The sequence below is a fragment of the Herpailurus yagouaroundi genome, unplaced genomic scaffold, assembly GCF_014898765.1.
Source record: "Herpailurus yagouaroundi ecotype Mexico unplaced genomic scaffold, PumYag 166, whole genome shotgun sequence".
Taxonomy (NCBI): Eukaryota; Metazoa; Chordata; class Mammalia; order Carnivora; family Felidae; genus Herpailurus; species Herpailurus yagouaroundi.
In genome coordinates, this window is record NW_024412407.1 from 8,178,293 (window position 1) to 8,201,765 (window position 23,473).

Consider the following 23,473-nt stretch of genomic DNA (forward strand, 5'->3'; position numbering starts at 1 on the left):
TTTAACGGTTTCAGCGACTGGTTGGTTCTGGACTGTCCTTTGGGGTGGAAGACACTGAATGGGGTAGGGGGTTGAGAAGTGGTATCAGCGCCAGTTGTCCCAAAATGGGGTTACTTGGAACTGGATGCAGGCGTCTTAATCAGACACAGGGTGCCAAAGATTTCAGCCAAAAATGGGAGTTTTACCTGAGTAAGGATTCCAGAACCAAGCTCAGATATGCTTTTCATCTAAGAACCAGAATTACAGGTATGTTAATGTTAATAAACCCCTATTTGAGTATCTTAGCCTTGGGCAAAGAAAGTTTCAGAAACTCACTGAAGGCCGAGAACGAACGAACGAAAGTCCATTGTGGCCTAAGAGTGTTTTAAGCAGAACTTATCATTCAGTTTCTCTTTGGACAAGAAAACAGACCACTAACAAGCATAAAAATAAAGGTATTTTTAAATCGCCTTATTTTGGAAAATGTTAAGAGTCTGAAAATTTTAATTTTCAAAAGAACGGAGCATAGTATACTACTCGATAAAACATAAATCTTCTCTTTACTAAGTATATGCCCATGTTGTCTTGTCTTCTAGCTTAATTCTTGATTCTTAGTGAAAACTTGGCACGTTCTAAATAACCTGGAAGCATGTACGTGAGAATTCACGTCTGCGATTTTGCTTTCACATTTCACTTTCCAAGCCACTTATTGCTAATTAGCAGGTGTCAGTGCAAGAACTATGGTCAATAAATCCTTCATCTTTCTGCAGTGTGTTCGTTCACATCCATTATTATATACCACACCTAGCAAAATAGACCATCCTAGGGTCACATGAAAAGGCCAATGGGTAAATACCACAAAAAGGTCATTAGTCGAGCCATTCCTTCCCCCTTTGCTTGGGGAGATGAGAAAAACATCGTACTGATACTCTGGGAAGTTCTACAGTCCTGACGGAATTGAATACATTTATACTAAAATATCTGTAAAATTCTCTAATTTTTTTTTTTCATTTTTAAAGTTGAGTTTCTGTGGGCACCAATATTTTCCTTTTCTGACTGAAAAAATGAGGTGTGTACTTAACACAACGGTAATGCTTCCAAACAGATGGCTTCACGATATACATCTTATGTTTTTTATGTATGACTATGTTACCTAATTCTGGTCATTTCGACCTGAGACATCTACAGCAGTACTTCCAGGGAATGTTATTTCTCATAATAAAATTGACTCACGGAACTGACATTCCTTTCCTTGTCAGTGGATGTGGCCCTGTCTGCATATGACCCCTGAAACCACTGCAGTCAACATGTGACCATGATAGGGGACATCTCCAGCATGTCAAAGATGTCAAAGTGAAGAAATGGTGAGCTGTTAATCTTTGAGGAGGTTATCAAGGCCAAGAATTAACCCTATGACTGCCCTGTCCATGGACTTCCTATTATATGAAATAGTATATGAGTCCTTATAACTTAAACCATTTTTAATTGCATATTGTGTTTCTTGCAATAAAAGGTTTTCTGCTGCTCACAACATCTCCGTGGTGGCCAGCCTCCAGGATAGCCCTAACCATCCTCACCTCCTGGCATTCACATCTTGAATAGGGCTTGCCAGTCAGGCCATCAGATAACTACAGACCTAGCTGTCAGCTGACAGCAACCTCATAGGAGACTTCAAGCCAAAACACAAAATTGAAACATGCCTAAAGTCACCAGGGTGCTCACAATTAATAGTATTGCTTTGGGCTTGAGAGCTGTCTTACAAAGATAAAATAAATACAACACTTCATTTATTGAGCCCCTACTAAAAACAGAATGCCAAGAATAAAATACACCAAATGATAAGAAAAGGAAGAAAAGGGGTAAAGAGTCGAGTGAGGAATTTGTTGAGGAACTTGGGAAAGGCAAATGCTAAGAAATATGTAAGTCATTGGAATAAAGGGAGGGCTGTAGCTGGGGAAGGGTATTTCCTCACAATGCTAATATCAGGACCAGAATTTTGAATAATACTGTCCAGACAAGAATGTCAGCCTCTGTACATTGCAAAAGGTCATATTAATTAGGTGAAATGAAGCCATTAGAAAGCAAGTCTTGGGATCAGTTCTCACACTGGCTTACAGAAGACTGTGTTCAAGAAAAACCTGCCCTTTTCCACCATCAAGCTATTGCAACAGATGTTTATTCAGTTTCTTGTTTGCTAGGCACTGAGTTAAATATACGAATTCACTAATTCACAGAACTCCTTCTGTATATCAGGTGCTGTTCCAGGCACTAAAGATTCAGTGATTAGCAAAACAAAGGACTTTTCCTCTTGGAGTTATTTCACAAAGGGGTCTGGCAGAGAGGCAGGAAGGGGGAGATCATAAGCAAATAAACAAATGATCAAATAATATGTTTTCATACCATGAAAAAAATGCAATCAAAAATAACATAGGACAGTGGTGAAATGGAGATTTCATGCAAGGGGCAACTTTTGCTAGGGAATGGCCAAGGAAGTTTTTTCTTTCTTTGTTTTTTGAGGAAGTAACATTTCAACTGAGACCTAAGTGATGAGAAGACCACCACACAGATCCAGGCAAGGAGATTTCTAGGCAGAAGAAAGAGCAAGAGCAGAACCCTGAAAAAGGAATAAGTTAGAGTGTTTTAGGGACAGAAATAAAATCAATGTGGCTAGTATGTGGGGAAAAGAAAAAGTGGTAGGAGGTAAGGTTGAGGAAGTAGGCAAGGGCACAACCAGGCAATGCCATGGTGAATGAGAAATATGGAATTTTATTCTGGTTGTGAAAAGCAGTCACTGGAGGGCCTTAAGTAAGGGAAATAATTTATCCCTTTAAGCAAGGGGTTTTATTTATATTCTGAGATCTTTCCGACTGCTGGGGGGGGAGAATGAACTGTGAGCACCAAGAATGGAAGCCCAAAGATGAGTTAGACTGTGGCTTTTGCAGTGATTCAGGAGAGAGGTGACTAGGACCAGAGCAGTGGAGATAGTAAGAAGTGGCAGGATTCTGAATTTATTTGAAGGCAGAGCCCTCAAGATTTGCTGATGGATTGGCTATTTGAGGAAAAGAATGGCTCACGATGACTCCCTGGTCTGGGGCCTAAGGCCCCATGAGGAAGTCATGCATGGTGGTGTTACTCTTCTAAATCATAAAAATGGGAGAGGAACAGTTTTGCTAGGGAAATCAAGAGTTCTGCTTGGGCCAGTAATGGATGAGAGAGATGCCCTATAGACACACTAGATAATATGTTTCCTCCTGGTCCTAGAAAACCTCACAAACTCTTTACTCCTCCATTTATTCATTCGACAAAGTATTGTCAGGCACTGTTCTGGGTGCTGGCACTAACAGTGATCAAAGCAGACTGTTAACCTTAAAAATAAAACTGCCAGTTACTTTACCAGCAAAAATGGGTTTATTTGGGAATGGCAGAGAATTACAATCCAGGACAGGCAAGCCAAGGCAAAACCATAGGCAAGTCCAACAAACAAAAGAGAGGAACCTTATTTTAGAGAAGAAGGAGGAAGTTGGGAGGGGTTGTTTTGAACAAAAGTCCATTGGAGAGAAGCAAGAGTTCAAGTGATGACAGTTTCTCATCGGCTGAGTTACAGGGGTGGTTAACCTCTTATAGAAGATGCAATGTACTTCTTCTCATGTTGGGGCCTGTAAATGATGATTCTTTCCTGTTGAGAATTCTTCTGTTTTGTCTGTAATTGACAATTCTTCTCCGTAATTGTCACTGAGTGGTACCAGCACCCCCTACCAACCTCCCCTTCTAGCATCCCCAATCCATATAGTAAAGTTTTCGTTTATTACTTTTCACAAGATTAAATTCCAGCCTTCAGGAGCTTCCATTCTAGTGAGGGAGCTAAACACATAAATAGGTAAATAAACAAATATAATTCAGTTAGTGATTATAGAGAAAAAAACTTATTTAATTCATCCATCTACTCAGAAAGGACCTTCTCTTTACAAGCGACTAGGCTGGGTATGATTAGCCAGATTCTACCCTGAAAAGACACTAACATAAACTCTGGTACATAGACATCACAAAAAGAAGTCCACAAAATATACTTCTAAAGCACGAAGTTCAAAGTACAATGCGATCAATTTCAAATGATAGCATCAAATGCAGAAAAATTAATGAAAGGTTGGTATTCAAGCTGAACCTCAAAGGAAAGATAGAGTTTGGACATACGGTAGTGGCAAGGAGCTGCCTACCACAAGGAATACTAAGGGTGGGGGCTATAAATATAGGCCACGGCCAGATCTAAGAAAGCCACGAAAGCCCACCTGAGAATGAAACTCCGTAGTTGGAAATGGTAGGGAAGAAAGAAGTAAATATCTCAGCCCACTTGAGGCAAAGTACAATGCTGGATAAATAGAATTTTGAGGAACATCTTAAAGGTCAGTTGTTTAACAACTGGTTGGGAAAGTTAACTCCTTATGCCCTCAGGAAACAAACCCCTGGTGTTTTGTCAGGTGATAATGGTCAAATAATTCTACAGAAGAAAACTACCTATCCTCACTAGAAAGTTCTAACACCCAACCTTGACAATGCATTTCTGAAAATCCACAGCTGGGGCGCCTGGGCGGTTCGGTAGGTTGAGCATCCAACTCTTGATTTTGGCTCAGATCATGATTCTAAGGTTGTGGGATGGAGCCCTTTGTAGGGCTCTGAGCTGAGTGTGGAGCCTGCTTAAGATTCTCTCTCCCTCTCTCTCTCTCTCTCTCTCTCTCTTCCTCTGCCCCCCCATAAAATAAAAAATGAAAATTAAAAAAAGAAAATCTAAAGTTGACAACCGATATTTGTGATTATTTTTCTGTCTTAGGTTTGCTTTTAGTAATGCATGGTGCCGCATGCATTTTAACTGAAAGCATAACAGCAAAAACCTAAGCACATCAGGCCTCCATTGGAAGTCACTTGACTTAGCAGATAGACCTCAGATCGGCCTTTGAAAAACAAGATGTTTTTCAATAAAACAATAAAAGAACAGATGTTTCAGTACCTCCCCCTCTTTTTCTCTTTTTTCGTCATTTACTGTTCAGGTTCTTATACAGAAGTCAGAACAAGATTACAGCCCTCTCCCCCCAACATATGCACTAACACACACACACACACACACACACACACACACACACACACACACCCTGAATTTTGCAGGTTTGCCTAAGTGTGTGTGGCAGTACAAACCACCAAAAAGTCCAAAGGACAAGAGATCCAGCTGTGAGGGTGCACCTTGCCAACCCTAACCACAGACCCTGAGGGCTTCCTTAGCACATCTGACTGGGCAAAGGGACTCACCTGGATGAAAAAGTGGTTTCAAACCTTTTGATTTTTATCAGTTGAAACCTGATATAAAGAAACTTGCAGGGAGTCCTCTCTAACCCACCACTAAGATTGCTCTCCTGACAAGAAGAGTTGATTGGTGTTATTAGGGAAAGAATGTGGAAGAAAGGTAAGTTTTTTCAGTCCTGATTGTGTGTCAGATGCCAAACCTGCCTTGGGGAAGTTCACCATCTCCCCGGGGAGAGCAGACTACAAACAAACTCCAACAATTTTGAGTACAAGACAGCACAGGTTTAAAAAGTCCAGCACCACATGGTTGAGAAAAGAGTTCCTGCAGAAAGAGGGGGCAGCCTGAGGCTCCGTGACTAAGCCTTGGGTGATGGTGAGGGCAAGTTGGGCACTAAAGCAAGAAAGCATATTGTTTCTGTGAGACTGGTCTGACCACCAGAAGGGGTGGAGAACATAGGAGTGCAAAGGGGAAATCGGGTCCTCCCTTGTCAATCACGAACACTGGTGCAGGCCCAGGGCATCCGCAGCCTCACGTGCCACGGAAATAGACAGCTGTACAGATTTCCTCAGGAAAACATTGAAAGCAAAAATTGTGATCACACCCAACCCTTTCCTCTATGCCCTGCCCAATCTCTCCCACGTCCCCAAAAGGAAGACAGCAGTAGGTCAAACTCGTTTGTTTATTCATTCATTCAACAAGCAATTTTCCTAAGGTGCCTTTGTTTCCAGCAAGGGATGGACTCTTGCCTTTCGGCAGCACAGAGTATTCCGCAGCGAAGGGGCCCCCTAGTTGCCTGGCTCAGCAAGACCACATCACCACTGGAAGGGAAGGACGGGCTCGGTCGGGAGAAAGTCTTCCAGACTAGCATTCCAGTGGAGGCAGCGCCTTTGTAAATACGAGGGAAGAAAGGCGAGGTGAGAAGTGCTCTCAAATTGGGCCTGGGGGTGGTGGAATGAGTGAAATGTGTCTGCGAAAGGAAAACTGGGAACTCCTACACCTTCTCAGAAGAGCGGCTCCCCCCACCCCGGAGGCCCATCTGGGATCCCCTTTCAAAGGGTCTCTGGCTTGCTGGTCGGCATGTAGTTTTTCCCCTACTAGGGTTTTCCACGTTCATACAAAAAGGATAGACCGACATGGAGCTGGCCCCACCAGGCTAGTTTTGAAGAGTGAAAGCAGGTCTAGACAGAGAAGAAAGAACGAGAACAGAAATCGACCATGGAGACAACGTTGCTGCGTTAGTCCAAGTTTGCGAGAGAAAAACCCCAAGTAAATCACAAAATAACAGGCAGGAGAGAGTTGGGTGGGCGGGATGTGTCCCCAAAAAGCCTGGAGGAGAAAGCAAAGACTGCTGGTAACTCGGACGGGAGGGAAATGAAGCAGAAGGCTCCTTAAAGACAACCGCATGTGTTGGGCACCTATCGAGGTTGACATGAACAGGCCAAGATGAGCATGGGGGGTCTTTCCGGGCTGACTAGGAGACCGGAGAGAGTGGGGTTTGGCTCTCCGGAGGGCGGGGGGCGCCAGCGGGCGGAGCTACGGCCCCGACTGGGCCGCGGGTAGAGGGGTGGGACGGGGCGGGGCCTGCGGGCCCGGGCGGGCCGGGGGCGGAGCCCAGGTGGTGTTGATATACAAAGAGACAGCACCCCGGCGGCTGCGGCCCCGCCCCCTAACGCGTCCTCCTGGGCGGCCGCTATAACCCGCTGCTCGGCGGGCAGCTTCAGAGCCGCGCGACGCCGCCGTCCTGGAGCACTTTACCCACAGCACCGCTGGCAGCCGAACCACGCGTTCCCGTACACTCGAGCCTTTCCCTTGAGACGGCGGACGCCGGACGATTGGGGCGGCAATTTGCCATTTCCTTTTTTTTGCTAAAATTATTTTTCCTGCCTATTGTTGGGTTTTTTTTTGGTTTTGTTTTTGTTTTGCGATTTTTGTTTAGCTGAGAAAACCCCACTGAAGGCGTTTTCGTGACGTCTCCGGGATACGAGAGCCGAGACCACCGAGGTAACGCGCGCGGGGGCGTCTGTGCAAAGGGCGCGGGCCCAAGCGGGAGTGGGGGAGGGGCGTCCGGGAGGGGCCGCGGCTGGAAGGCAGCTGCGGGGGTCGTTTCCTCCCAGGACTGGCGTTTGTGGTCGGCGGGGCCCGTCTTCGACCCCGGCCCGTAAGGGGGTCGCCGCCCTCCTCCGGACGGGGGAGGGGCGCGGCGTGGGGGCCGCGTGCCCGCCGGGAGGGGAGCCGCATCCTCCCGTTAGGGGGAGGGGAACCAGCCCGGCCCGCGGCCCCGCTGCGGCAAGTCTTGTGACTGATTTGCATTAATAAAAAAATTAAATCGAGGGGTCCTGGAATTTGGGAGCAGCGGAGGTGGGTTCGGGCTTCTGGTATACAGAGGCCACGGTTGGGGAAGACGGGCCAGGAACATTTGATAATCGGCGATCGATATTGCATCAGTTTCCTTTCCGGGCATAGGAGGGGCCAGCCGGGCGAAGCGCTCGCGAGCCAAATGCCTGTAGACGAGTGTGCTCGAGGGCACGGGCGTGCGCGTGTAAACAAACCCTCGCCGCCTCTGCTTGCTGGGGAACGGGTGTTCTCCCCTTCTCGAGAGAGGACTCCTGTCAGCCCTTTATGCCCTCTTCGAGTCCGCTATGTGCCGCAGAGGCAATTCCCCGTGTGGGGACCGTGGGCACGAAAGGACGGATTACGCGCACTGCTGTTGCAAATCCTAGAAACGGGGAGCTGTGCGCCTGGGGTGCGCGCACACCTAACCAATGCCCGGCGTGCCTGTGCACGACCAGAGAGGCTGGAGGAAAAGCAAAACAGCCCCCTTGCACCCCACTCCTCATACTTGGGATAATGGAGAGGGTGCAGTACCAAAATCCGTTGGAGAGGGTCCGAAGGGCACCGGCCTCTGCGGGCACATCGCCGCGGTGGGACCATCTTTGTTCTTCGCGGCTTCGCTGTCTGTACTTTTCCGCCCCTTGGCGCGCCCCCGCCCCTCTCGCTCGGCTGGTACTTTTCCACTCGCCTGGCCGGGGATGAATCAGCCGCGCTGCGCCTCCCCGCGGCGTCACGTGACCACGGCGGGCGGGCGGGCGCTGCAGTCCTGACGCGCCGCCTCTACCTTCTTCGCAGGCAGCCGCGCGGGCCGGTGCACTGCCAAGGACAAAAGGAGCCCAGTGTTGATCGCTGTACCCTATTTCCTCCCGGTGCCAGCATGAAGAAAGCCGAAATGGGAAGGTTCAATATTTCCCCGGATGAGGACAGCAGCAGCTACAGTTCCAACAGCGACTTCAACTACTCCTATCCCACCAAGCAAGCTGCTCTGAAAAGGTAGGAGAAGTTGTGTGCTTTTTTTCTAAAAACGGCTGGGGGGGGAGGGGGTCCGGGGTTCTTTACCCCCGACTCTGCTTCTGTTGCTTTAATTTACTGTAGCATTTGGAGAGTGTGTAATCTCTGAAAGAGTATCCGATTGTCGCAGTGACAGTATTTCGTGTGAAAGTCGACTCCTACTTAATTCTTAGGCGTTTTACCAAAGGTGTGTGACAGCACTAAAGGGCAGTCTGTGTTCAGGCATTCCGTTGTATATTTCAAAAACAGTTCAGGTTTACCCTTTTTCTTTTTTTTTTTCTTTTTAACCTCACAGCCATTATGCAGATGTAGATCCTGAAAACCAGAACTTCTTACTTGAATCGAATTTGGGAAAGAAGAAGTATGAAACAGACTTTGTAAGTTGAAAATAATAATGTGTGTGTCTGTGGCTTTATGGAGTAAAAGAATAGTTTTACGTTTAGATTTCAATCTAACTTGCCCAAAGCTGGTTTTCTCCATTTAATTATTGTTGTATGTTTGGTTATCGTTTTCCCTCTATGTAGCATCCAGGTACTACTTCCTTTGGAATGTCAGTATTTAATCTGAGCAATGCGATTGTGGGCAGTGGAATCCTTGGGCTTTCTTATGCCATGGCTAATACTGGAATTGCTCTTTTTATGTAAGTATGTGTAAGTAGTGAGTCTGCCATGCAGGGCAGTTAATATGACAATAAAACATACTTTTGGCTCCAGAGATGGAATTTACAGTTGAAGTAGTTGACTTAAAAATCATTTGTGTGAAATTTAAAATGAAAAATCCAAAAACCTCTTTATTCTGATGTGTAACTGCATGATACCAAGAAAGCCAATTAGGAATAAGTAGGACAACACTTAAAACTAATAATTAAACCAACAGTCTTTAAATCAATTGGAATAGTTAAACGTTGTAACGGGTTGAATTGTGAAGAAGAACTATTGATAAATCCAAGGTGGTTAGAAATTTTGTTCTGGCAAAATGGAAAGCAAAAATACTAATAAGCATGGTACTTCCAAATTGGTTTATAAATGAGTTTCCCCAAGAACCTTTGCATAAGGAAAACAGACTTTTTAAAACATATAGGGTGTGGTGGTATTTGCTTAACCTGGAACATGTTTGTTCTAAGAAAAGTGAGTCATAATTTTCTGGACACTGAAAGAACCCATATGTGGTGTGGTTTTTTTGTTTTTTTGTTTTTTTGTTTTTTTTTTTTTTCCTTTTTTAATATTTATTTCTTTCAGGTCTGTGTGGTTGCTACATGCCATAGCAAAGAAATAAATATTTTAATAAGTACTTGCTTTTAAATGTTTTTTTTTTTTTTTCCTTAGTTGCCCAATTAAAATTACTTATTCCAGTGCTTTCTAGCATAAATGCCTAGACTAGAATTTGGGGGCTATAGAAGACATTGGTTGTTAACTGATGTGGGGTCACTAATCCTTGGAAAATAAGACAAGTGTGGACATTATGTCCAGAAAAGAAGAAGTACAAAAGTACATGTAAATTTGACCATACATTTTCAGTGATGTCTGTATCATAGCTGTTAAGTACCTATGGGCTCCTGGCTAAGGCAAGTTCTGTAGAAGATAGTGTGATTTATTGTGCAGATGAGGAAACTATACCTTACAGGGAGTATGGAATTGTCCCTTTTGTGACAGATGTGTTTTAGTTAGCTGCCTGGTGCCATCTACTCAAGTTATTTTCTCCAGCAGAATAGCATGTTCATGAAAGGAAAAGCAGACCTTTGCAAAGTTCTGCTTTGTGGTGAAATTCCACACTGAAGTTAAGCCTGGCTTTGAGCATTGGAAGCTAGGATTCCAGCAGCTTGCTTCTTTAGCATGAAGCTTTTGAGAATTCTTACTAAGGGGAAGTACCAGGAATTTACATCGAAAGGACCCTAGAGTTTCAAAGTTTTTACTGGGGAGCTTGAATGGCGTCATTGTTAAATATTTGAAGTCCTTCCTGGCTCTTATTATAAAAACCAGAGATAGTCTTTAAAGGCTGCTGGTATGGTTATATGATATAATTACACAAGACAAAAGGGCACCTGTTTCATAAGTGAAAACAAAATTCTGATGTTACCCTTGCACTTTTGAAATTACCTATACTTTGGTAAAGTCTCTGTGTTTGATTAACCTTTTTAATAAATGGTTAAATAACATCAGGAGTGATGAAGTGAGTGTTTAATCCCATCAGTATCTTACAAGGTATATTTAGAGGATATAGAGGTATGGAGGTAAATGGGCCAAAAGCCACGTGGCTGCCATAGTCTAGTTAAACAACTCTAGCTACGCTTATTAGGCAGACTCAGTCTTGAAATGGAAAGTGACCTCAAAGGTTATGAAGTCCATTCATCCCTCATTGTAATTTCAGTGTAAGAAAGAAGGGCTGACTTTGTCAACATACTTTGAACATTGCTTTTGATTACACCAACAACTTTGTACAGTTAGAAGTAAAAGTAAGGCTGATGGTGTCATTTTTCCACCTCAGACTAGACCCCATGAAACCTGTGGCATGAGAATGGCAGTTTTAATGCAACCACCTAGGTTTTAACTAACAGACATCCGGTTCTTTGCCAGACCTGATATGGTACCATATTCAGTGTTCGTGTACAGAATCAAAAAAAGGGGCTCTCTTGTTTGCAGAGTTTTCTGTGCTTTCTCTGGTTTTGACTTTTTTTTGTTGTTGTTCTTTTTAATAAAATGAAATCCATACTTTTCTTGGCTTACCCAGGAGGGGGGGAAAGTAAAGCTGCAATGAGAAAGAACTTGTGCCCTTAAAACTAAGTGACATTAGGGAACCTTTAGTTCCTCCCTATTTTTTAACTTTTTTTCTGTTCCACCAGATGGAGGGGAGGAGATAGCCCAGTCAACTGATAGCCTGCTTGTTCTAGCACAGGCATTGTTTAACTTTGTCATATTACTGGGCCTGTATTTACACCATGGTGGGCAATATGGTATATTGTCACAGTGGTTACTTCTCTGACTTGTGCCCAGTTGTTTGTAAAGCTGTGCCTGACTATCTCTTTTCCCTTTATAGTCCCATTCCTCCTCTTATTTATGTAGTCCAGGTGGTCTCAAGATCTTTCCTGAACCTGTCTCAGTTGCATTTCACAAGTGCTTTGTGGGCTGGGTTTACTGGCAGATAATTACCACCATTTTATAGATAAAAGGAACTATTAAAATGCAGAGAAGTGGCAAGGATACAGTTAAATATTACAGTGCCAGAATCAAAGTTCAAGTCTCATGAGTCCACCACCTTAAAGTTGAGTTTTCCTGGGTCTCCCGACACCTTTGAGTCAGTAGGTAAACCCCTGCTTTAACCAGTATTGTAGAACTAACACCTGAGACACGGTGCAAGTTTTTAGTACCAGGTAAGAAAAGATGACACTCTAGCCAGGAGAGTAAACACCAGTCCTTGGAGGCTTTCTGTCTAGCGCAAGAACTATTAGGACACGTTACGTTCCATATTTAATGTGTAGCTACAAGCAAAAGAATGGTCTTTAAATACAGCTGTGCTTATTGATAACCCTGTGCCTTTTCCTTCTCTTCATCAGAATTCTCTTGACATTTGTGTCCATATTTTCCCTGTATTCTGTTCATCTCCTTTTGAAAACTGCCAATGAAGGAGGTATGGTAGCATTCTTGAGATTTCTAAAACAATTTATGCCTGTCACGATTTTCTCCCTTCATGCTTCTGTGTTCTTCATATTACAGGGTCTTTATTATACGAACAGTTGGGACATAAAGCATTTGGATTAGTTGGAAAGCTTGCGGCCTCTGGATCAATCACAATGCAGAACATTGGAGGTAAGGATTTTTAAAAGGTGATTTGGGTAGACTTTTTGCTCTTTGTGTAGCACAGAGTGGTGACACGTTACTTTCGGTGTCACATGCCACATTTTGCACTTGTAATGGTATAATTTTGTTTTCCTCCAGCTATGTCAAGCTACCTCTTCATAGTGAAATATGAGTTACCTTTGGTGATCCAGGCATTAATGAACATTGAAGATACAACTGGGTAGGTGCTAAGTAAGGTTACTCATAAGAAAAATTATAGTCTAAAATGGTTAGATACATTTTATCAAAGTTGGATACAAAATAATTACCAATAATTTTTCCATAAGTGTTCCTGTTGAAATTGAGCAAGAAATCCCCCATCAACTGAGCTGAACTCTTAAGAAAGAGGGCAGGTTGAAGCTAGTGCTGTAACTCTGAATAACTTCTGTAACCTGTGTGTGAAAACAGGTTTTCTAGAACTTCACTTTTTTATATTCATTGAGAGATTGTAGCTGAATAACACATACTCCAACCTAAGTGAGGTTGAAGCTTTGAGTAATGTTAAAGACCAATCCTGTCTGATTTTTTGTAAATTTGAAATTCTTAAAGCTTAAATCTGTTCAAAATGTATAATACCAGAACATGTATGACCACACTGTGGAAACCTTATCCTTGTAGCAAAGTTATTCCTCCCAGTGGAGGAACAGGTTTTTATCTAAAGTAAACATGGGGAAGGATCATTCACTTGCCCGCCTGCAGCTCATTATCTCAAAGTAGAGCAATGTGGTTATCTCTTTGGCTTGAGAAATTTAATAAGCCACCTTAAACACTAGTTTTCTGTGGGGTCTTTGTTGCCGAAGTAAGTGGAGTAGAATTCACAGGGCATTTAGAATTTGGAAACGGCTATTTAAAAGAGGGTATGGTTGATTACCTGGAAAGGAAGAGACCTCGTTAGAACTCTTAGGACACATGGGTAATCTTTTCTCTAAGTTCAGAAGGGACCTTTTGACTGTTTTTGGAGTCAAGGTGGGTCATGGTGTCACAACATACTTTTGACAACCTGGAATAAATCCTGGTTTCGGGAATTGGGTTTTGTTGTCTTTTCTTTGCCTGTGTATTTTACCTTAGTATGAAAAAGTCTCCTTGTTGACGTATTGAATAAGTACTTGTGCTAATGGATGTCTGAAAGAAACTTGTTTTAAATTTTCTTGTCTCTAGCATTAAAAATTGCAGGCTCTAAAGCTATCTGTTACAGAGTTGGTGTACAATTCTTCTAAAAATGCTTCAAGATAAGATTACTGGCCTAACAATGCTGCTTTGTTCCTTACATTAGTATCAAGCCTTTAAGAAGCATTTTATGTTATGAATCAGCTGGCAGCCTTCCCAGAGCAGACAGTGGGACAAAAGTTATACTGTTCACACCCCATTTCTAACCTGAGTGAATATTCAGCTAGCACAGAGTTAGACATTTATTCCTGCCTATGCTCTGTCTGTGAATAAGCGGCACTTTTTCCAAACTTGTCTTTTTTGTGTGTTTATTTTTATAGTATTTCTATAAAATGAGTCCCAGGAGAAGATGTGTCTAACGTTCTGGGGATTTTCGTGATTGGTTTTGACCTTGTTTCTCTTTTCTTTAATTCAGACTCTGGTATCTGAACGGTGACTATTTGGTTTTGCTGGTGTCGCTGGTGCTCATTCTTCCTCTGTCACTGCTGAGAAACTTAGGTGAGCAAACTCCTCTCAAAAGAATTGAAATGAGCCTCTCACTAGCTAGTTGGCTTGCTCTTAATAGAAACGGAAAGCCAAAAGGTCCCCAACACATAACTTTGGAAGCGGGAGAATACACCCCTGTGTAGGCCTTTGAAAATCCTGTGGCCAGAGGCTAGAATGTCTTGTTGACATTTGATAATATCTCTGCTTCATAAATATCATACAAAATGAAAGTTTCTACTCTTTCTGTTATTTATTTTTACATAATTCTATACCTTGGTATATAAGAATTAGAAATTTCGTATTGTGTTCATACTAAAGTCTTCTAGGCAGCATTTATTTAGTTGAGAAAATATATTTGCCTGCAATCTGCTGAATTAAAGTTTAATTTCTGCCCCTCTTACAGGATATTTGGGATATACCAGTGGCCTTTCCTTACTGTGCATGATGTTCTTTCTAATTGTGGTAGGTATAATTTTTCTGTAACACTAGAGATTCTCTTACGAGCCCAGTCACACTATTCAGTTTAACAAATGCAAAATTATTCAATTTAACAAATGCAAAATAATGTTTTCAGGTGATTTGCAAGAAATTCCAGATCCCTTGTCCTGTGGAAGTTGCCTTGATAATTAACGAAACCGTAAACAGCACCTTAACACAGCCAACAGCTTTTGCACCTGAGATGGTATTTAATGTGACTGATGACGATACTTGCAAACCACGTTATTTTATCTTCAACTCCCAGGTAACTGAATATAGTCTTTATTTCCTTAAAGTAAGATTTTAGGGAAGAAGAGAGGGAAACTCTCCACCAGAAATTAGTTCCCAAGGAAAAGGGAGGAGAGTTAATAGCTACTCTTCAACCATGAGTAGCTAGTTATTGAATTATTGAGGACTGAGAAGAAAGCCGTAGGTTTGTATCTTAATATAGATGGAGAAATGAACTAATCCTATGATGTTAATAATTGACACATTTAGAAGTTAGGATGTTGGTCACACTTAGTGAACAGATTAGAAGGGAATCTAATTATGCAAGGGAGACTTTGAGGTTCTGATCCTAAAATTCATTAATACAAAATAGAAGCTGCAAAACTGTGGTAACACAACGTGTTCCATAAGGATTTTAAGTAAATTTTTACTTTTTTTTTTGCAGACTGTCTACGCTGTGCCAATTTTGACCTTTTCATTTGTCTGTCATCCTGCTATTCTTCCCATTTATGAAGAGCTGAAAGGGTGAGTGCTTTACTTATTTTTATATACATTCGTTGGGAAAGTTAGAAAAGTATTAGATTACTGCGATAACTACTGCTAAAATACAGATTTGTATTTTTCTCTGAACTTACACAGCCGCAGCCGTAGAAGAATGATGGATGTGTCCAAGATTTCATTTTTCGCTATGTTTCTCATGTACCTGCTTGCTGCCCTCTTTGGATACCTGACATTTTATGGTAAATAATGTCTGGATTTCAGAAAAAGACACTTTGTGAAATAAAATCGATACTTTCTTGTGTGTAATCTATCACTTGTATTCTGTCTATTTTGGTATATTTCATATCTGTGATGAGAACCTGAATTTGGAGCTTTAGACTATAGGAATATAGTGTATTTAATCTGTGACTTCTCAAGTCCAGGTTCATCTCATTAATCATGTGATGGCATTTGTATGTGATGCGCTTGCACCTAAATTCATCCTCCCCACCTCCTCTTCCAATCACCTTTCTGTTATACAACACAAACTGTAAGCCAGACCATGGGATTTAGCTATTTAGCTCCTGTTGTTTTTGATGGGGGTCATGTGGCTAAATCTGCTTGGTATTTAGGAAAATTTCCCTTCAATGTTATTTTAATTGCATTAACCCTAATTCCAAATTAATCTTATTAGCCTCTTAGTTTATAGTCGTTTTGTGAGTAGCTAATAACTGGTGTAAATTTGCTGTAAGTTAGATTTGTTAGATTTTCTACCTGATCTCTAGAGGAAATGGCACACTTGAAGCTTTTTTTTTTTCTTTTTTTTTTGTCTTTCCCCATAGAACATGTGGAGTCAGAATTGCTTCATACCTACTCTACTATCATGGGAACTGATATCCTCCTCCTCATCGTTCGGCTGGCTGTGCTAGTGGCTGTCACTCTGACAGTACCAGTAGTAATTTTCCCGGTAAGTAATCCCCTCCCTGCTCTGATTCAGTAGGAATGCGTTTTTAAACATGTGGAGATTTGTGAGCAACACCAAGTTGATGGTCGTTTTCGAGGGATTTTTTTTTTTTAACTTTGTAGATTTTCCAAACATCTTGGGGCATTTTTTCCATAATTGAAGATCTAAAATGATCTTCCGGCATCCAGATGTTAAGGAAACAGCAGCAGAGGAAGGGACACAATTTAACAATTTAGAAAGCTGCTTTTTTAGATATATTTCCCATTATTTGGGATTTTTTTCTCCCATTAATTCAAAGCTGGAATTGCAATTTCTGTATGCGTTTTCTTTTGCAGATCCGGAGTTCCATAACTCACTTGTTGTGTGCAGCGAAAGATTTCAGTTGGTGGCGTCATAGTCTCATTACAGTGTCTATCTTGGCGTTTACCAATTTGCTTGTTATCTTTGTCCCAACTATTAGAGACATCTTTGGTTTCATTGGTAAGTTTGAGCAAGTGTCAGAAGTTTTTTCACATATCAGGGATTTTAAAGTTTAAAAAATGAATGACAAGCGACTCACTGATTTGTCAAGACAATTTGTCAAGAAAATTTTCTTTTACAGGTGCATCTGCAGCTGCTATGTTGATTTTTATTCTTCCATCTGCCTTTTATATCAAGCTAGTGAAGAAAGAACCTATGAAATCCGTACAGAAGATTGGGGTGAGTGAGATACCCTGACTACCAGAAACTGTAATCTTCTAACCAGAATTTCCTCACCTGGTTTTAATTTTAGTCTCTTAGCTGTTTGTTGTGGTTATACTTATGAGTTTCTAGCAAATAGTTCTATAATGGTATATTCTGCATACAGGTGGAAGGTTGGGGGACGGGCGGTGAAAGACCATTTTGCTTCTAATGCAAGCCTAAGTTAATTGCAGGAAAGCTGTTGAGATATTTTAGAGAGAGGAATAGAGATAAAGAGTGGAGATACTGACTCAGCTTTCAGTAGTAGTTTAACTGGTGTTTGCTGGAGTGCCCCTTGTGACAGACACTCAAATAGGCCTTCTTGTTAAAGGAGAGAACAGAACTAACCATCTTCAAAGCAAAGCTGTGGGGAGCTGTCACAACACTTCAAAGTGCCATAACGTACTTTAAAGTGGAATAACAACTAATTTTACAAAGAATATGATATGTTAACTGGTGGTGGGGCTATTTAGGGAGAAGACTGCTTTTTAGTTGTTACTCTGCTACAATTCGAGTCTGATTAAAGAACTAGAATTGCTTATAAAAAAAAAACTGCCATCTTGTTTTATTCAAAATACATAGTGGCAATAATTGCAGGGGGTAGAATTAGGAGTAAAGTTACTCCTGTCTCTTTGGAAAACTTCTGGCTCTGATGCAGGCTGCATTTTAGGATGACTTCGGTTTGATTCTGTGATTGAAGTTTTTGCTTTAAAAAATGCAAAAAACCCAAAACAAAAAATCAGTCCCATTCTATTACATGAAGGAGTTTATTAAGCACAGAACATTTATTTACCTTTTCATTTGAGACAAAGGAATGAAAAAGCAAAACTTTGGAAGATTTCAAAAGTAGACTTATTTTGTACTACAGGTAACCCCCTGGTACCTTAACAACAGTTTAAATATCTTTAGCAAGTTAGCAAGGTATGTGAAATGCTGTCAGCGTAACTTTAGTAATTACAAGACTGTTTTTAAAAGTAAGAAGGAATGTTGAGTGGATATATTTCTTTGCTTGCTGATCAATTTCTCTTTGCTCATTGCAGGCTGTGTTCTTCCTATTAAGTGGCATAGTGGTGATGACCGGAAGCATGGCCTTGATTGTTTTGGATTGGGTGCACAATGCCCATGGAGGTGGCCATTAACTGGCACCACTGAGACTCCCATAGTCCACTTGATGCCAGTGTTGAGTCAACTCAACTCACTATGAAATTTCACCTAATGTTTTCAGTTTCACTTCCTTTTGAAGTGCAGATTCCTCGCTGGTTCTTCTGAGTGCAGAATAAGTGAACTTTTTTTTTTTCTTTTTAAAGAAATTATTCTGTATACTAGAAATGGATATTAACAACAAAACCACGAGTCTCGGGTTAATGGAAGTGACAATTTTATTCCATTCCAGAGAATGGACGAACTCTTATCAAGCCACATGGTTGGCTGTGTCATTGTTTAACTTGGATATTTTATGATTTTACTTGAATGTGCCTAATGGAACCATTCGATGTGAGAAACAGTTCTTATTAATTTACAGCAAAGTATTGAAATAACCATTGAGGAAAACACTATTATGTTTTTGTACCAAAAATATTTAAAGACCTCAGAAGCACTATTTTACTTTTAAAAAAATTGCTTTTTTTTTTAAACCTTCTCCAAAAACAACTATCAACAAATTCCATTAAGAAAAACTCATTGGTATTTAAAAACAAATGTTAGTATTATGAAATTATTTGCCTTTTTGTAGGCATAATAAGCCAAATACTTTTTTTACCCAAAAAATTTTTAGAGAAAATGATGTAATGAAAAATTGTACCATGAATAGGAGCATAGTTTTTTCCATTCAGACTTCACCATTAAAGAATAATTGAATATTGTTATACCAAATCAGGTGAACTTGTTCATCACTTTTCTTCTGTGGCCCCAAATAATTTGCTTCGTTCAGACTGAGATATTTAGGGCTTCAGTCTGTTAGAATGGAAGATACAATGCAAATATTTCTGTGGAAAGTAAAATAACTAATTTTGAGGTACCAAATAGTGCAATTGGGTAAAACAGGGTTTATTCAGTTGCATCTGTCTCCAGAGTTGTATTGACAGCTCTGGGTTTTTTGGGCCAGCCCTTTTTTGACATTGCTTCCAGCAGTGGAAAATGAGCATTTGATGGCTACAGGCCAAAACTATTGTATCCAGAGAGTGCAACTTTTCAAAATGCTCATCTGCTCCTGGAAGTGTGAATTACTTGATAATGTATGGCTTAGTTGTGTTCATGTTTTGTCTACAGTAGAGGTCTAATTTCACAGGTTACACCGATATTTGGTATAAGTTCTCTTTGTATAGGCCACTGGGTTTCTCATGCAGTAATTTTTTAAAAACTCATTTGCACTGGATCGTCATCTCATTCTTGTACAACACAGAATTGTTTACATCCAACAAGTGGTTAGCTAGGGAAACCAGTGCAACCTGAGTGTAAGGAGTTGGTCCAACTGCATGTGCACCCTGCCATTTCAATGCCAGTTAGAAGTGAAAAAAATTACTTGGCTTTAAGAGCACATTTATTGTACGTTATGGTGTATGGTGAATATATTAAATAATGTGGTACTTTGCTCATCAGGCATAATGTCTAAAATCCAGTATATACATAATTCCATTAGTGGTTGAGGGAAGCAAATAATGGAATCATTAATTGGTCATCTGGCTCTTAAGGTTTTCTCTTGAACTAAGCATTTCTAGTTGTAGGCAAGGGCCAGAAATGTGGCAGACATGGTTCTTGTTACACATTCTTGTATTATATGTGAGTAAATTGCAGCCAGGATGTGTCTGTAAAGACCCTTGTGGATGGAACTGGAAGACGTCTTGTAGTGCTACATTGGGTGAAACCAATGGTCCATTTTTGTTTCTACAAAAATTGAGTAATTGGGGACCATCTAGAAAGGCAGTGAGAAGATGGATTCTACAGCACTGCTTTCATTTAATTGGGCTTTGGCACTCCCTTCAAATCCAGAACCTCACCTCTAGTTCAGACCAAGAATTGGCACTTCTACTTGAGTTCCTGGAAGGATTGCCGACTTTGTATCTGAGACCTGCCAGGGAATATACCAAGTAGAGTTGTTTTCTACAGTTTACATCCTTTCAATGTGGGAGAAACTACCATGGCAACCAGAAAGGAATGGAAAAAAGAATTTTCTTCTCACAGCGAATTGATGTGGGGAGGCTCCTTCAATCCTCTTTGGCCGTTTGAGGTTCAAAATGAACTGCCTAGAGTAAATTCCATTGCATGATATTCTTGGAGCTATCTTGTCTGCCTTGAGGTTCCTAAACAGTGAATTCCCATTAATGAGCAGTCTTCAGTATTAAAACCACTGTCTTGTCACCTCATTTTGCATTACTGTCTTCCGTGGATGTTTCAGTTATAACTGTAATGTTATTTATAGAACAGCATTAATCCATTAAAGCTAACCTATTTTTCAATATTTATGATAATCTGTACATACATTGTCTGTCCATATGTATTTGTAATATATAATGTATATAATGTCAGGTTTGGGTCTGGGTTCAAGTGTATATATTCCTGTAAGTTTCTTAACTGCATTTTGATGAATTCACATTATGTATCTATAAGAATTGTCCCCAAAGTACCTGTACAGAGATTTCAATATAAACAAATTGACAAATTATGTAAACACTAAAACCTTAAAGTATTCTTTAAGTTGTATTTGCAATAAACAGACTGGATGAACATCACATTTTTTCATGAAAACTTGGTGCAAATTCAGATCTCTTATTTAAATTTTAAATAAGGTCTAATTTTCAAAATGCAGTAGTTTCAAAATGTGATCTAGTGTAATGAAATCAAATGTGATCTAGTGTAATGAAAGATCTTTGAGAACCTGGGTGTGTTAGCTTTATGTATATAGTGTAAATACCCCCACTGTACTGTTAGAGGCCAACACTTCCACTAGGACTTGTTGGCAAAGAGTGCTACACCGTTTCAATGAAACAATGTATGTTTGTTTTAACTGAACTAAAATAAATACATGCTTAATCCTGAGTAGTCCCTGTTTTCTTTGAGGTAATGGGATAAACAGTCTCTGATGTATTTTACATCAGGACCTACTGAGGTGTCCATATAATGGTAAGGAGTATGATGAGAATGGTCAGAAAAAAGTTTTCAAGTTCCTAAAAGTGTGAAGAGGGAAGGAAGAACCTGCTGAAAGGCCTCCCAAGGACCCAGAGTTGGGCCTGCTGTGGGTAGGCCAGTAGTGCATCAGGATCACCTGGGAGCTTTTTATGAGTGCAGCTACACAGTCTGATACCATAGGTCTGGAGGGCAGCCCACAGGTCACCCCCACCCCCACCCCAGAAACCTACCCCAGCTGATGCTGAGGTACAGATAAAACTAAGGGGTGCTGAAATAGGCCTAGGAAGAAGTCCCGTGGAGTTCAGCTTAGGTAAGGTCTCAGGAAAGCATCAGCACTGTGGCTGCAGACGAATCCACAGACAGGCTGAAGTTTATCTCAGTGACACTAGATGGGAGAGGGGTTGCTAAGATACACAACGGTAGTTCAGGTAGGGCCTACTGATAGCCTTCAAAGCTTAGAGCATGTGCAGTGAAGTATCCAAGGCCAAAACAAAAGAAGATACAGCACCAGGTGTGCTTGGGAGTGGTTGCAAAGGCCACAATTTTTCTGCAAGTGCAATGGTTAAGTGGGAGGGCATTATTTGTGGTTACAAAGTAGAGCAGAATATGCAATACCTCCCAATTAACAAAAGGCTTAGAGGTGTCAGTTACTCATCTCAGTGTTCATTGCACACCTACTGCATACAAATAACATGCCCTTGGGAAAGATGATGAGGTTGTGTGTCACACTCCAGTTTTAACAGAATCCAGACACTTTGAGCCATTCCAAAAAGAAAAGGGATACCGAAATGAAGCAGAATACCAATTTAATTAATCTGAAACTAGGAATATATTTGGTGGGTAGGTCCACTCAAGAGATGAAAATACAGTTCTATAACCAGGTAGTTAGCTATTCCCAAAAGATCTCTCCAGTAAACCCGAGGAATATTCTAGGAACACTTCTAACTAAAGAACAAGAGCAGTCTGTCCTGACTTGGCAATACTCTCTCCTGGACAATTGGCTTAGTTAAGTTTCTGGTAACAGTAAAGAAAATCCATTTAAATTAGGTTAAGCAAAAATGGTGGCAAAGGAAGAGAACTCAGAAGGAGATCAGGTACCCTCAGAGATTTAAAAGAAAAACAGGCTTCCGAAAGGTCAAACACGAGATTTGTTCCAGAGACCTCAGTGACAGAAACATGTGAGACTTCACTACAGAACTCTGCAGTTAGATTGTGAGCAATTTCCTCAGCCAACTTCTCTAGATAAACATTGGCTAATACTGGGTCCTGATCTCTACTATAGCCAGGTTGGCAGGGTGACACAGGACAAAAAGGGCTACCAAGACCCAACCCCGTGGTTGGGAGAACAGTTCCCCGAGGAGGAGGAGGAGGAGGAGGAGGAGGAGGAGGAGGAGGAGGTGGAGGAGGAGGAGGAGGAGTGAAATGGTCATGGGCTGGAAATAGGGTCACCAACTGTCACAGCTTTAGCACTAGAAGTACTGCATTCTAGGAAACCCCTCAGTCCATTCAAACTGGGATGGTTGGTCACCCTAGCTAGCAAGGCATGCAGGAAAGTGATAAAACGGCTTTGCAGTACTGATAATCTCATTTTCTCTAATTTCCTTTTTCTAGCCTCCCAGGGAGAACACCAGTCTTCTTTTACAACTCTGCCCCAAATCAATGGATTATATCTTCCTCAAATTACTTTTTTTTTCTGATTCCCCCCCCATGAGTCGTAAGTTTCATAAGAGCAGACACCTGTCTTTTCATTAATATATCCCCAACATTCACAACAATCTAGCACATCACACAGAAGTTGAGAAAAGGCTCCAAGTTTTAAGCAAAAATTTACTAAATGCTTGTAAAATAAATACAGCAAGTACCATGAAATTAAACACTCTGACTTAATAGTTTCTTCATCTTCAACCAATAGCCTATGACAGGAAGGCTTCTTGCCTAGCCTGTGATCTGCCTCCAGGTGGCAGAAGCCATCTTTAACCTCTACTACATACATGTGATTTTGCGGTGGTGAAATCTATTTCGAATCCTAGTCAGACTTGGTTGTGTTCCACATATTGTGAGGGAAAAGTTCACACAGTAAGTCTGGTTGCTTACTACTTAATGTCTTCAAGGGAACCATGAATGTCTCTTGGCCAACTCCTGGGAATGTGGACCTCAGAAAGTTTTTTATGCTAGTGACTAATGGTATTGTTACATATACCTAAAGCAATGGACCATGCTATCCTGGCTTTTCAGGTTGCTCTACACAGACACCAAGATTAATGATGTGCACCTGGTTTCATTGTTGAGATCCTGAGTTTTGGTTGCCAAGACTGGTTGCCAAGCAGAATATGCCTACGTAACCAGTCCCCCATAAAAGCCTTAGACCTTGAGACTCAT

At 41.3% G+C, this 23,473-nt stretch overlaps 1 protein-coding gene and 1 long non-coding RNA gene across 4 annotated transcripts; both read left to right on the forward strand.

The window, feature by feature from the left end:
• The first annotated feature begins 89 nt into the window (after window positions 1–89).
• LOC121038685 (uncharacterized) lies at window positions 90–748 on the forward strand. The gene is made up of 2 exons (XR_005794446.1): window positions 90–246; window positions 576–748. It is a non-coding gene; the product is annotated as an uncharacterized LOC121038685 (long non-coding RNA).
• Window positions 749–6,917: 6,169 nt separating this feature from the next.
• SLC38A2 (solute carrier family 38 member 2) lies at window positions 6,918–21,004 on the forward strand. Of its 3 annotated transcripts, none has more exons than XM_040488363.1 (16): window positions 6,918–7,273; window positions 8,399–8,596; window positions 8,910–8,991; window positions 9,139–9,254; window positions 12,165–12,238; window positions 12,325–12,417; window positions 12,547–12,628; window positions 14,030–14,112; window positions 14,504–14,562; window positions 14,675–14,842; window positions 15,251–15,330; window positions 15,445–15,545; window positions 16,128–16,252; window positions 16,585–16,729; window positions 16,851–16,948; window positions 18,010–21,004. In XM_040488363.1, the coding sequence occupies exons 2-16, from the start codon at window positions 8,481–8,483 to the stop codon at window positions 18,106–18,108; spliced, it is 1,521 nt and encodes a 506-aa protein (XP_040344297.1). In that variant the 5' UTR covers window positions 6,918–7,273; window positions 8,399–8,480; the 3' UTR covers window positions 18,109–21,004. The 3 variants fall into 3 exon arrangements, with proteins under 3 accessions (XP_040344297.1, XP_040344298.1, XP_040344300.1); XM_040488364.1 differs by having other exon boundaries at window positions 8,480–8,596; XM_040488366.1 differs by lacking the exons at window positions 6,918–7,273; window positions 9,139–9,254 and having other exon boundaries at window positions 8,480–8,596.
• The last annotated feature ends 2,469 nt before the right edge of the window (window positions 21,005–23,473 follow it).

Excerpts from the sequence above, each read along its gene's own strand:
- SLC38A2 (XM_040488363.1), top strand. The coding sequence starts at position 8,481 with ATGAAGAAAGCCGAAATGGGAAGGTTCAATATTTCCCCGGATGAGGAC. Across the intron at positions 9,255-12,164 it reads ACTGGAATTGCTCTTTTTAT|AATTCTCTTGACATTTGTGT; the intron begins GTAAGTATGTGT and ends TCTCTTCATCAG. Across the intron at positions 16,730-16,850 it reads AGACATCTTTGGTTTCATTG|GTGCATCTGCAGCTGCTATG; the intron begins GTAAGTTTGAGC and ends TTTCTTTTACAG.